The sequence below is a fragment of the Palaemon carinicauda genome, chromosome 29 (assembly GCF_036898095.1).
Source record: "Palaemon carinicauda isolate YSFRI2023 chromosome 29, ASM3689809v2, whole genome shotgun sequence".
Taxonomy (NCBI): domain Eukaryota; kingdom Metazoa; phylum Arthropoda; class Malacostraca; order Decapoda; family Palaemonidae; genus Palaemon; species Palaemon carinicauda.
The window spans coordinates 31,592,386-31,607,385 of record NC_090753.1 but is presented as its reverse complement, the minus strand read 5'-3'; the positions used below and the strand labels follow the sequence as shown (position 1 = coordinate 31,607,385).

At 34.9% G+C, this 15,000-nt stretch overlaps 1 protein-coding gene across 1 annotated transcript in view; it reads right to left on the bottom strand.

The window, feature by feature from the left end:
- Positions 1 to 14,755, bottom strand: part of LOC137622486 (mucin-22-like) — a 28,880-nt gene extending 14,125 nt beyond the window's left edge. The window contains exons 1-4 of the mRNA XM_068353091.1: positions 14,594 to 14,755; positions 13,513 to 13,620; positions 1,420 to 1,504; positions 1,118 to 1,224 (exon numbers count right to left, since the gene is read on the bottom strand). Coding sequence (XP_068209192.1) covers positions 1,118 to 1,224; positions 1,420 to 1,504; positions 13,513 to 13,620; positions 14,594 to 14,755 — 462 coding nt within the window. The remainder of the gene's footprint in view (positions 1 to 1,117; positions 1,225 to 1,419; positions 1,505 to 13,512; positions 13,621 to 14,593) is intronic.
- Positions 14,756 to 15,000: the final 245 nt, after the last annotated feature.

Genomic DNA, 15,000 nt, shown 5'->3' with positions numbered 1-15,000 from the left:
CCGCTTAGCCACTCATGCTTTGTATGGGAGTGGTAAAGATGGGATTGTAGTGGTCCACGTGAAATTTGCGAAGTAAGCCCGTTCTCTGATGATAGTGTTAATTCCTTGGACCTAGTAATTTGTGGAGGTACCGATGCAGCCATCTGCTGCAATGAAGATTTGGGAATAGGACGTGGATCCGTCCGGGCATGATACATTGAAGCCGGCCTTGTCGTATCGTATCGTATCCACGAGCCGTTGTTCAGTCTGCAATTAAACTTATTATCGTCAAAAGGATAAATCTATTTCAGACAATTTTCATATGTATGGGAGAAAGCACCGTTTAGCACTATACCTAACTCGCATCAATCCATTGATTTTCTATGGAATTCAAAGGAGTCAGCTGTACATACTTTTTTATTCATTGCATCTGAACAGTGAGTTAATTTATCTAAGTCTTTAATGACCGTATATGTTTCCTTATCCGGGGAAATCATATATGTCTTGTCAAACTGGATATTACTGGACTTGAGTTATTTGTCATGAAAGCCGAGAATGGTGATATCTTGTATGATTGCCAGGCATCGGAAGAATCAAAGGGAACTGTAATCATAATCCTGTAATTTGCAACGCTTACTGTAATTAGGCTATATAAAATTCTACCCTATGGCCGTCTAACAAAGGAATATAACCTATTTTCTCCCGTCCGTTCTCCAAAATTAACGTTAGGTCTTTTATTGGCAACAGATGTGGTGATAGAACACCTTTAGTTGCTAACATAATAGCTTCCACATAGTCTTTTTGATTTCTCAATGAAATGTGCAATTTTAGTACGGATATGATCTATTTTTGAATTATAATACATTAACGTTGCCAGCAAGTCTTGCGCTTCCATAATCTGACTGATATTACTAGAATGTTCATTCACCAAACTAATAATTTGATTAATTGATGTTAATTGATTCCTTAGTTCTGATAAAACTAATTCGTTTTCAAATTCTAAAAACTCAATTTTCTTATTTTGATTTCTAATTTTAAGACGATTTGAAATCCCTAAGCCTAAACTTGCAACAGATCCAAAGATGTCTAGTGCAGCAAAAATAAATGGGTTACGTCTTTCATGGTTAGTGAGTCTTACTGTCCACATCAGAAGGTCAAGAGCCAAAGATTCTGCCTCGTTAGTCTTATTTTGCAAATCTTGTGATAGAATTTCTGCTACGCTTAGTGTCGGTGCAAGCGAACTCTCTGTATTAAAAGGAAAATGTCGTTTATGCATCTCATTTAATGAAGCAACAAACCTTGAAATGTCGCTCTTTAAGCTAGTGACGTCATTCTCTGGGGGAAAAATAGCTTGCATGTTTACTTCTATAATTATATTGCTTGCAGTAATAAAAACGTCTTCTGTTCTCTCCACTATAGTACCATATTTAAAATCTATACTTTTAGTTTTAGGGCTCATCCCACATAAGAAAAATGTCTGAGCCAACAATATCGCTCCTAACAATAAAAACTTCATCTTGGAAACCTGCAATAAGAAAAATATATGTAATTACTCCTGTATTAAGAAGAAAAAATATTTTAACATACAAATATCATACAAGTTTCATAGATAAAGAAAAATTCCCTCACTGCCTTCTCTATTATTCTAATTTCTTATGTGACCCAATGGTACAATTCTCTCATCAGTGGGTTAGGATACGTTTTGAACTCTAAATCTATTGGCTGTTAATGTTTCCAAAATGTTAAATGGGCCTTGAAACTTAGGTGTTAGTTTGTAATCGAGTCCTTTACGTACATTTACCTGTATGTATACATTATAACCCACGGTATATGTTTTAGTTGGCTTTGCTATTTTATCATGATTCCTTTTCATTATTATTTGTGATTCTTCTAAATTCTGTCAAAGGATATCAAAACGACTTTTGCTTGCATTTATACATTCTTTTAAAGGATTTGATAAATTAGTTGTAGGTGTTAATACATGGAAAGGCGTTCTAACTGGGGTACCATACAATGCCTCGTGCGGCGACATTTTATTTGATACATGATATGAGTGATTCAGAGTACTTAGTACCGCATGTATTGCAATATCCCAGTTGGGGTCTGATCCCCCTAGTGTTAATCTTGATATGTTTAAAACCTTCCTATTCGCTCTTTCAACTAGCCCATTCGACTCTGGGTGATAGATCATGGTATTGATTTTCTTTATGCTAAGGAATTCACACAATGAGTTAAGGAAATTATTATTAAATTTTCCACCCGAGTCTGAGATTATCCTGTGTGGAATTCCATGTTTACAAATGTAACACTCGTAAACTTCCTAGCGCATTCAATCACAGTTTTAGTTTTTAAGCGCTATCAGTTCTGTATATCGAGTCAAAGCATCTACAATTACTAAGAGGTGCTTATTTCCTCTCTCTGACTCGTAAAATCCTGTTAATAAATCGAAATGTATTCTTTCAAAGGGTTGATTGGGCACGGGATAAGCCCCTAGGCTGACAGGTGTTTTCGTGTGCCCTTTGTTTTCCTGACAAGAGCGACAATCAGCTATATGTTTTTTTTTATATCTGTAAGCATTTTATGCCAATAAAACAATGATCTGGCTTTCTGTGACATTATGGAAAGCCCTGGGTGTCCATGCAATGGATTTGTATGCAACCAAATTAGGACAGTGGATATAAGTGAGATTGGTACCACTACCTGGTCGTTAGTCACTTGTGGTGTATTGCGGGTTTTCCTTGTCACGTATCTAAACAGAATATTGTCCTTGATTATATAATTCTGCTGCGTATACTTTATATATTACTTTTCCTTAGGATTTCCTTCCAAAGCATTTATGATTTTTTCTAATTTCTGATCTTTTCTTTGCTCAGTCTGTAATAATTCCGCACTCCAGCCCAGATCTTTCTGTTCAGATACAGTTTTAACAATAGGCATGGATGTTGATATATCTATTAATTCAGCTAATGGTTCCGTACAAGATGACACGGGGTTGTGTGATAATGCATCAGCAATGATATTTGGTTTCCCTGGTAAATACCCGATTCTCACACCAAAGTCTTGGATGATCAAATGTCACCGAGTTCGTTTGGGGCTGTGACTAAAGCCTTTAAAGAAGCCGGTTAGGGGTTTATGATCAGTAAGAACCTTGACGGGATGACCGTATATTATGAACTTAAAATGCAATAGTGAATTAACAATAGCTAGCCCTCCCTTGTCTATTACTGCATACTTACTTTCGGAAGTTCTCAGTTTTCGTGAATAAAAAGCTATCGGGAAAAACTGTTTGTCATATTGTTGAAGCAATACCCCACCTACTCCTAAGTCTGAGGCGGCTGTTGCAATGAAGAATTCCTTACCGAAGTCGGGAAATTTTAAGATAGGAGAACTACAAAGTTCATCTTTCAAGGTATTAAACGCCTGTTGATGCTGCTGAGACCATATGAAATATACACCCTTCTTCGTAAGATCAGTTAGGGGAGCGGCTATTATTAAAGAATTGCGTATAAAACTCCTGTAATATCCACTAAACCCCAGAAATTGGTGTATTCCCTTGACATTTGTAGGTATCGGGAAGTTTCGGATAGCCGACACCTTATCGTGGACTACTTTAAGACCTTGGCTAGACACCGTAAAAACTAGATAGACTAATTCTGTCTTGAAGAATTCACACTTACTAATTTTTACCGTTAAGTTATGCTATCTTCATCTCTGTAGTACTAGTTCTAGTTTACGTAAATGTTCTTCTAAGGTATTAGGAAAGATTACAAAGTCGTCCATATAGGCATGCAATATATCCCCTAGTAAGTCTCCAAACATTTTGTTAATCATTCTAGTAAATGTTATGGGACCACAAAGTAAACTAAATGGCATCAGCAAAAATTCATAATGTCCCCTGGCTGCGCTGAAGGCAGTGTATGGGATACTATCTTCTTCTAATGATATCTGGTGAAAGCCTTTAAGTAAGTCTAAACTGGTAAAATATTTATTCTGACCTAACAAAGATAAAATATCGTTAGTACATGGCACTGGGAATCGATCAGGGATTGTTTCCTCATTTAAGCGACGGAAGTCTACGCAGATACGCTATGTTCGATCTTTTTTCGGTACAACTATTAATGGAAAATTAAGAGGGCTGTTCGATTTCCTAATGACTCCTTCTTCTAGCATTTTACCTACTTTATCATTTATCTCATTCTGGAATTTCATAGGGAGTCTGTACGAGGGTACATAGATAATTCTCTGCTTGTCTTTTAACCTTATTTGATGTTCGATAACATCTGTTTTTCCTAAGGATCCATCAGTAGTGGAAAAAATATCATGATATTCAGTTAAAAGTCCAAAAAATTTCTGCTGAATTTCTTCTTCTTGAATGCCTTTATTGATTTTATTTTTAATAGATTGCAAAAGGATTCATCCGCAACTGATTGAGCACGATTGATCTCAGCGACGGTAAGAATACGATGTTTATAAACTTCTACATCCAAGATATGTTGATTTTTGTGAATTACTAAAGTGGTATTTAAATGATTACAGACTTCAATATTACATTGTTGTTATGACCCAACTGTATAAATAGCTTGTGTGATGGACAATCCGTTAGTATCCAAAGTGTCGGAAAGGATTAATATTTCAGGTTCCGGCAACGTTTTCTTTACTCACACTATTATATTCGAAGTTACGTTCGGCTCGATAGATTGCGTGCAAGATGATGTTAGAGGTGAACGAGAATTCTGTTGGGTCGCGGATATTATTTCTTTATTAATGAGAGAAGTGATTGACTCTTCAACGTACGTTATTGTTTTATTTGTCATCTCCATTTTATCCAAAACTGATTTTAAGGTATTAGAAAACTTATAGAATTTTCCTTTAATATACACGCCGTGTTTGGCAGGGGCTAAGATAATGTTTTGATTGTCCATAGACGGGTATCCTATAATTACAGCTCGATACATATCTATGTTTTGTACAACAACAAAGGTATTGGCAAACGTGCGCTTACCGACCTTGTACTGAACATGAATTACGCCTATTACATTTAATTCTTTATTTACTATACTCCGGACTTCTCTATAGGGAAGTTCGAAAATAACAAGTGATGAGTCCTCAAATCCATGATATTACGTGGACTACCAGAGTAAAAAAATAATGTAAAGGATCGGTGTTTTGAATTTACAGCATATAATGTTGGTCGTAACTCATTTTGGCTTATTATTGTGTGAATTTTTTGCAAATCTACGGGAGCCTGCACTGATTTATTTGATTCGGCCGTGTGTTTCATAGGAAAATCTATTGCCTCGCAATGATCTGATAAAACATTAAATGGATTATTTGATACTACTGATGTTGATACGAATGACCCAACATCACTCTCTCCCCCTTTGGAGTTAATAAGGGTAGGCTCTACCTTGGAGGGCTGATTTTTGCCAATTTCTTTTTTTTTCTTTGCTAAAAGTCTTCCTTTTGCCTATCAGAAGGCCGTGATATGTGTAGAATTCATCTTCAGCCTCTATAATGCCCCCCATGGTATATCATTAGTAATTGTCTAATTTTTATAGTTTACCTCTCAAAAATTGGTCAAAGTCGTTTTCTAATATCAGTTTCATCAAAGAAAATTAGTTCAGGGGTGACTATGAGACTATCTCCCATCTCTGTGTCATCAGAAAAAAAATAGCTTTTTCTCTGTTTTTTTTTCCGGAGAGGGGTGTATTTCTTTGCTTGTCCTGCTCTTATGCCTTAAGTAATATAATATTTAGATGTTTTAGGCTATCAAGTGACATAATACATACAAACACACAGAAGGTTTTGTCCCTAAATCTAGATTTTAATTTTTGGTGAATATTTATTTCTAGGTTTCGCTCCATCATCGGCTTGGGTTATTGCTCGTTTTTTTCTTGCTGTGTGCTTATTTACTGTTCGATTTTGATAAAACGTTGTGTGCATGTTCCAGGTGGTAAAACAAACATGCCTACAGACCGAATTTCAATTCAAGACAGTAGTTTCTCTCCGGTCACCAAATAACATTTAAGTCGCTGGCTCCGATTTTCAAATTTTTATTCATAAAATCCTTTATTTTTCCTGTAGGCTGATAAAACTTACAGAGGATATGCCTTATTATATTGCTAATAATGCCTGAAAATTTAATTAGCGTGTCTTGATTAGTGTATTTCTGGGAAATATTTTTTACGATTGGCACCCCTACAAGGTGGAGCCTACCCATTATGTGGTATTTGCTTTGCTCTACACATTCTAAAAATTAGTCTAACCTTGCGAGTTCTGGATAGACGGCCCAGGATCAGAGTTATTTGAAGCACTATTTGTTTGTTTTTTATTTGGAACTGCATTGACGTTTGGCTGTTTCTTCTTATTGAACTGAGGATTTTTCTTTTTATTTCCATAGGGAATTGACTGACTGTGTGTTTCTTTGATTCTGTTGTTGATTACGCGAGTAGCATTGAATATATGAATGAGTTGAACTATTATGTATTGAACAGAATCTCGATCTGCAGTCTGCAATCAAGTGACCTTGACGTTTGTAATTATAACACGTAATTCCTGCGACTTGATTATTGTTATTAACTATGTTTACATGTTGGGGCTTAGTTTCATTTTTTGCAAAAACTTGTGTAAACAAGGATCAAGATCAGTACACTTAGACATGTGTTTCTTTATCTGTTTATATACATTTAATTCTGTACTTTCGGGCGTTAACTTTTATAAAAAACACCGCCCTAAAGCTTCTGGCAACATAAGTGTCATGCAAGTTAAATTCATTAATCGTAAGAAATCTTTCACGGCGATGTTATCTCCAGTAACCCATGTGGAATTACCTAAAATATCCTGATATTCGTTAAGCCTATCGGCAATGAGAGCTGCTCTCTCTATAACATGAAGCCGAGTCATAGTGGCTTGATTAAGTGTATTTCTTAATGTTAAAACTACATCTAAGGCATCCTCACTGCTATAGATCGCACGTAGCCTAACTTTGAAATCGTCCCATGTAACTGCCTCTTGAAAAGAAACTCCCCTCAGATACGCACTTGCATCTCATTTAGAAAAGTCTATAAAACTTTTAGCTTCTTGTCATTGTACAAATGGGTCTATGATATGTTTAGCATTTAAGTGAGTGTCAACTGATGAAATCCAAGACTCGGCATTCTGAGGTAAGAACCCATTGACCCGACCTTGAAAAGGAAGGATAGCTGAACGAGCACTTACTAGGGTTACTACGGAGCGGGGATGGGGTTACTTGGTCCGGGGGTGGGGTTACTGGGATTCAAAGGAGGCGTCATGTTTACTTTACTTTTTTTTTATCTCTATGATTCCTTGCAATCCTATCAAAATCTCTATATTAATATAGACGTCCACTGCGTAAACGCATAAGCACTCTACAATAAAGATATATTGCAGATTATAACACAATCCCCCAAAACAATGATATTATTATAAAGATATTTCCCCAGAACTTCTGAAAGAAAATGGAATTAGCACAGAGAAAAAAAAAATCTAGACGAGAATTTGAAGTTGAATACAGTTTCCTTTAATGAGGGAAAAAATTAAGATTTGCAAATAACTCACTCCAGCAATAATGGACGATCGACTCGTGACAACAAACACTTCACTGCCTAAAACTGAATGAATAAATAAATGTACTTAGCTTTTCAGCATATATGGGCAATGGTCGATGTCGTCATTTCCTCTCTCTCTCTCTGGTTTGTGAGAGTTTAGCTGTTTTGGTTGAATGTTTTCGATTTGATATCCCATCGTATTGTTAACTTTGTTATTTCCAGGATATGATTCTTGAATGTTTTAGTAAACGTTGATGAAGTTGAATGCCATTCCTTCGTCTTCTTAAGATGTTGATTGAAGATCCTGGTCCTCAGTTTGTATAATATTTATAGTTGATGTTCGATGGGTTCATTTCTTCGGTGGGCGTAGATATTTTGTCGAAATTGTAGATTCATTACCGTTGTAACTGCTAAGTATTACAGTTTAAATCGCTGGTTCTTAAAGTTGAATCGCTGATTCTTAAAGTTGAATCGCTGGTTCTTAAAGTTGAATCGCTGGTTCCTAAAGTTGAATCGCTGCCACCAATTGTGTAGTACTGTTATAAACACACATTAGTGTTCTATCTCATGTCTCTTCAATGTGATATATATTTTGTTAGACTTGTAGGTTACTTCTTCTGAATAAGTCTATGTAAGTTAACTTTTGAACAGTTTATTAGTAGCTCCATCACAGGAATATGGATGGTTTGGTCGGATGACCATTCCGTATGACAATTGAAAATTCAACTGACAAAAATATAAGTTTAAGTGATAACGTTGTATGAGTTATCTCAGCATTTATCACAATTATGATTACACAAGATTACTACCGGGACACATCTGTTTCCGTGCAAAGATCAAATAAGACAACTGTGTCTCACGGAATGCTTGTGTTGTGTTTACTCTTCATACAAAATGTTACATGGCAATGATTTAGCTTGGTCTTGACATTCGCATCCTGTTATGACTTGACGTTCACACACTCCTAACTTCTCCAATGATCCCTTGGGTCATGGGTTTATTATGTATATCTTCCATATATACATATATATACATATATATATATATATATATATATAAATACATATATATATATATATATATATATGTATTATATATATATATATATATATATATATATATATATATATATATATATAAGTATACATATATATATATATATATATATAAATATATATTTATATATATATATATATATATATACATATATATATATATATATGTACATATATATATTTATATATATATGTATATATATAAGTATACATATATATATATATATATATATATTATACATAGCACATGTGTGTGAATATGGTTAAATTTAAATAAGTGACATAGAAATGCATAACTGATAATAACACATAACACCTACCCAGAAAAAGAGACATAAGCCTAAATAACTATCACTTCAATAAACAACAAACACAAAGCCCCGAGTCCCGCCATGAAACTTCTAGTAACCTGGCAAGAAAGCAACAAACTTCATCACTCCCACCACGAAAATAGAGGCTGTTTGCTTGTATCCTGGAGGAATGAATGTCGGGACGGCTGGATTGGATATGGTAAAGTAATTGACCAAGGAAGAGAAATAATGGATGAATCAGAGAGTGAATGAGATACATAGAGGAAAAGGGGAAGTCTTGGGCTACGTGAATGCTGTCATTCCTGTAAGTGGAGAGTCGGGAGAGGTAGGAAGGAGCACGGTTATAATTGATGTACTTATGGATGATTATTATTATTAAGTCGTCTGATGATGTCTGGAGATGAATTTGATGTCTCGTGGCTTGGATGGCTATGTCAAGATACCTCCCCTATATAACAAAGAGTAAGTGCCTGTATATATATATATATATATATATATATGTGTGTGTGTGTGTGTGTGTGTGTGTGTATGTATGTATGTATACACACATATGATGGATACGATGGATTAACTGCCAAGAAGATACTGGCCGAAAATGAAGCGACTCACAGAGTACTTACAGATTATATTGTAGAATGTTGCATAGACAGGCAAAACCTGACGAATGGGAGTTGCTGGTGTTGGTAAGAAAGGGAAGAAAAAGAAAAAAAAAGGGGGAGGGAGACCTGGCTTATTGCAATAATTAAAGAGGCATAACACTTACGTTAGCTGTTATGAAAATATATGGTATGCTTATTCTAAAGAGAGTGGAGAGAAAAATTGATGAAAAGCTGAGAGATGAACAAACATTTTATTTTGAGACATGTTGTACAGCAATTCTTAGAATATAGAAATCAACTTTTAATGGTCTTTTCGGACAATGAAAAAGCCTTTGATAGTTTACACCGGCTAATTCTATGGAGAGTTCTACGGCATTATGAAATTCCTCTTAGATATGTGAATTTAATTAAGTCTATACATGACCATAGCAGGTGCAAAGTTAATGTTAATGGATTCTAATAAAATGAATTTCCAGTGAAAGCGGAGTACTCCATGGGAATGTGATGTCACCTCTGTTGTTTATCCTTAATGGATTTTGTGATACGTAGACGGGGGAAAAGGATTGGACTGCATTGGTGATAGGAATTTAGCAGGCCTAGAGTATGCTGATGAGGTTTTCCTTGTTAGCAGAACACCACAGGATTTGCAATGCGTACTTACCAGAATACATGCTATATCACACGAGGTTGAGCTGAAGATAGAATAGAAGAAAGACAGATATGATGAGAACGGAATATGCAATGGAAGATGAAATATCATTGGAAGGGTTAAGGATTATCAAGGTAGAATCCTTCAAGTATTTATGAACTATGATCTCCAATACAGGGTCTTTAGAATTAGAGTTGAACGAAAGATTAAAAAATGCAAAGCAGACAATGGCTAGGCTAAGTAAAATTTGGAAATCAAATCGACTGAAATTACCTATAAAAAACCGACTATATATCAGTTTAGTGAGATCGGTGTTACTATATGGACATTAGTCATGGTATGATAATGAAACGATCTTAAAATTATTTTTTTAGATTTAAGAACGAAGCCTTCAAAGGGATAACGTTTTAAACTGCCTTGTGGACAACACATTTCCTTCATTGCCAGAACATCCTTCAGCACCCTAATTACTTGAATTGTTTTTTATCTTTCTGTCTCTCAAAAACTCTTCGATCGATTGAAACCCTTCATTAGGCTGTTGATCATCAAAAGGCTTAACACTTGCCTGAAGTTCTGGCAATTTCAAACTACAACGTCTTATGTATCTTCACTCGGCTGTGCATGTGTGCTTATACTTGTGTGGGTTTGAACTTCGTTTAAGTACGTCGGATATGCTGTGGTTGCGCGCCGCTCCTCATCTCATTCAACTAAGAATCTGTTCCTTAACTCGGCTAGATTATGTAATCTATTTTCTAAGTCCTATGTTCGTTGTTCTTGTCTATATCCTTCATCGAGAGCACTATAATTAACTGCTCCTTTGTTTTCATCTCCTGCAGCAGCAGTGTCTGCTATGTTAGTCCTCGTGTATCTAGGCATCTTGAACTTTTATTTTACCAGTTAAAGAACAACTTCGTTCACAGCATAACACAAATAGTAAAAAAGAGAGCATCATGGATATTCTAACAAGTAAGAAAAATAAATAGACGTGGGCAGGATATATAATGTGAATGATAGATAAGAGATGGACAATTAGAATAACAAAATGGGTCCATAGATTTTACGAACGAAGCAGAAGAAGGCAAGGAATAGCACAGAAAGACAATACATACACGAGAGTGGAAGGATATGCCTAAGGCCTTTATCCTCCAGTTGACTACCAAAATCTATTGATGATGATATATATATATATATATATATATATATATATATATATAAGAGAGAGAGAGAGAGAGAGAGAGAGAGAGAGAGAGAGAGAGAGAGAGAGAGAGATGCACATAGTCATATTAAAAATAAGGCTTTTAAGCTAGGGATGTAAAATTAAATCTAAAACTCCATGTTAAAAGGGATTAGCATTTTAAATAGTATTTACAAAGAAAAGAAACATACACCAAATTCCATATAATTTACAGGTGCATTTCTTTATTTCAAATGAACGATTTTGTGACAGAAAATGTAGTTTTGAAGGTGTGCAATATTTGGCAAAAAGGCATGTAGAGGGTAAATAAAAGACTACTCTTCTGACAATTTCTCTACAAGCAAACGATAGTTTACACGATTAATTCAATATTAAATAAAGAATCAATTAAAATGAAATGAGGTTTCAACTTAATATCCTTATTACTACTTAAAAATAGTACTGCATTGATCAAAAGCTGAAATAAATGTTTTAAATCTCAAAATAAATCTTATCTAATTACAAGTCATCATAATATGGCCATCTATAGGGGTACTCAGTAGAGAGCATGCCTTCGCCATGCCAAGCAGTTTTTCTTTGTTCTGAACTCCAATGCTTAATTGTACTTCGATGTATTTGCTTCGAAATTTAATGGAGTTGTTATTGGATTATCCCCTGCAGGTCCACCAAGTGTCGTTGAAATTGGTTCTGTATTTTTCTGGCTTAATAGTTTTCACAAATAAAAAGTAAACAAAAAAATTGTTTGTCATTTACTTTGCATTGTCATTATTTTTAAAAGTAAAGCTGCATACTTGTATTTTAATATACTTTATCCAAAACTTTACAGATTCATATTGATTCATACCCATTAGGACTACCATGATTGGTCAGAATCGGTACAGTAGTTTTTGTGTTTAGTTTCTCACAGACAAATAATCATACGACGACAGTGTGAATACATACCCTTAGCAAAATCTTTGATTTCACTCATCCTCATGAATATCGTAGGTTTAAGAGGTTAATCCTTCTACAGGACATAGAATTAAATGACAGCAGATATATATACTCAAATAAAAAGAATTATTGAATTCACACGACAAAAGAAACCAAGGCAAACTTTATGATGAATGGAAATTGATTCTAGTGGATATTTGATGGGTATTTGAATTTATTATTATCATTATTATTTTTTTTTTTTTTAGGTCTTGCGCAATGAAGGACCCTGAGTAATTAAAAGAGGTTTGGGCCTAATGTGAGACCACCAAATTCGACCATGCCAGTCTTGGAGAGATGCAACAAGTATTACAACTTTGTAAAAGCATGGAGTTTTCCTCAATGTTAAAAAGTCACAATAAATTACGGTTTCAGTTAGGTATATTGCCAATGATATACTGAAGGGAACTACATTGAACTAAGCATTGTATCTCTCAAATGTGAAGAAAGGTTAAATCTATGGCCATCCAGGGAGTTTCAGGGGACACATCCGACAATCAGAAATGGGTATATACTTAGATTAAAGTATATCAGTTCCTGTGCACATATACTTATGATATCAATCAATAAACAGACCAAAGGGAGAAAATAAAATTATAGGTTTTTTAATACTGTGTGATACCACAGCTGATTTGCAAACTTAACACTGTATTATTATTATTATTATTATTATTATTATTATTATTATTATTATTATTATTATTATTATTATTATTATTGTTTGTTGTTGTTCTTATGGTTGTTGTAGTTGGTGTTGTAGTTGATATTAAAAAAGAAATAAAGTAATAGAATGGTATTCCCGAGTGTACCCTCAAACAGGAGAAATCTTACAAATGACCAAGAACAATGGTTTGATTTTGCAGTTCCCTTCCCCTAGAAGATCTGCTTACCCTAAAGAGTTTCATCTACCCTTACCAAGTGGAATTTAGGAACTGGACAATTACAGTGCAGTAGTTAACCCCAAATGATCATATTTGGCTTTTTTGGGGAGGTAAAAATTTAATTCGTTAACTTACTTAGCGATTATTTTTATAAGTTTACGTTGTTACAAAAGATCATGATGTTTTGTATTTTACTCAGTATTACAACTGCTCTTGCAAACACCTCTTCCCATATGTTACAGTTGGACACAGGAGTTCCTGGCACATATCACTCCTAAGAACTGCACCCTGTCACATCCTTACTTCACGGCGAGTAACCAAACTGATAGCGTAGGAAGACATGGCAAAGGTGGTGAGCATGGCTAAACCCAGGACCTCGACACACAGTAACGGCGTGAGAGGGTGCACTTCCTTAGAACAAGGTATACCAGAAATTCCCGTGGGAAACTATACCTTTAATCATCTACTGCTTTGATTATAAATGCATATTATTAACAAGGCGAAATAATTACAAATAGGCAACGACAAAGAAAAGACTCGAACTAAATCATCTCTGAAATGTAAGCTCTACCCTATAAAAAATAAAATTATGATGAAATATAAATTCTTTTCTTTTTATTTATCAAACCAAAATTGTATATGAAATCCTGTAACCCGTCACACGGAGAATTGGCGTAATAGTTTATAATATTGATGAGAAGTGAGATTTATATCATCCGAACGTCTTCCCCGAAAGACAGATGTGAAAGGGAAGAGAATAATCTTCATTATTTCATCCATCAAAGAAGAATGACTTTTTCCCCGATGGAAGTCAGGGTACTTTTTTCAGACGGTGATCAAACGTTTCATATCTTCGGATAGAAATGGGATGCAATAAATTGAACTTTTAAATCATCGGATAGAAAATAAATGTAACTTTTAAATATTCGTAAAGAAATATGGAGGAATGAATGGAACTTTTTATTATTTTAATAGAAATATGAAAAAAATAAAAACTTTTAAATCTTCTGATACAAATACAAATAAATGGAGCTTTTAAATCTTTTTATTTAAAGAAATACATGGGTCATTTTTATCTGATAAGAATTGTAGGTGAAATAAGAGTGAGGGCAGTTACCTAGCTATTAATCGTAGGGAATAGTTTGGAAATAAACTATTAGTAAGAGTAATATCAAGTGCGGTTAAAACAAGTTGATTTATAGAACGCATTCAATTTCTATCTCTCCGTCACTTTCATCCTCCACAATTCTAATCCATACATCACAGTTGGTACATTCACTTTCTCATATAGAACTCTCTTTACATTCATTCATCACCCTCTATTCCTTACCACTCCCTTCACTGCCCCCAACAATTTATATCCTTCATTCACTCTCTTACTTACGTCTGCTTCCACTCTGCCATTTTCTGCAATAACAGACCCAAAGTACTTAAACTGGTCTACTTCCTCGATTATTTTTCCATTCAACATGATATTTAACTTTGCGCCACCCTCCCTTCTCGTGCACTTCAGAACCTTACCCATACCCACATTAACAGTCAACATCCTTCTCTCACATGCCCTTCAAAACTCTGTCACTTATCGACCAAGCTTCTCTTCTGAGTCTTCAACCAGTACAGTATCATCCACAAACGACAACTGATTTACATCCCATTCTCGATCACTCTCGTCTATCAGTTTCAATAGTCGATCAAGCACTCGAGTATTTACCTCTCTCACCACTCCATCAACAAACTACTTGAACAACCATGACAACATCACACATCACTGTCTCAGTGTCACTCTCACTG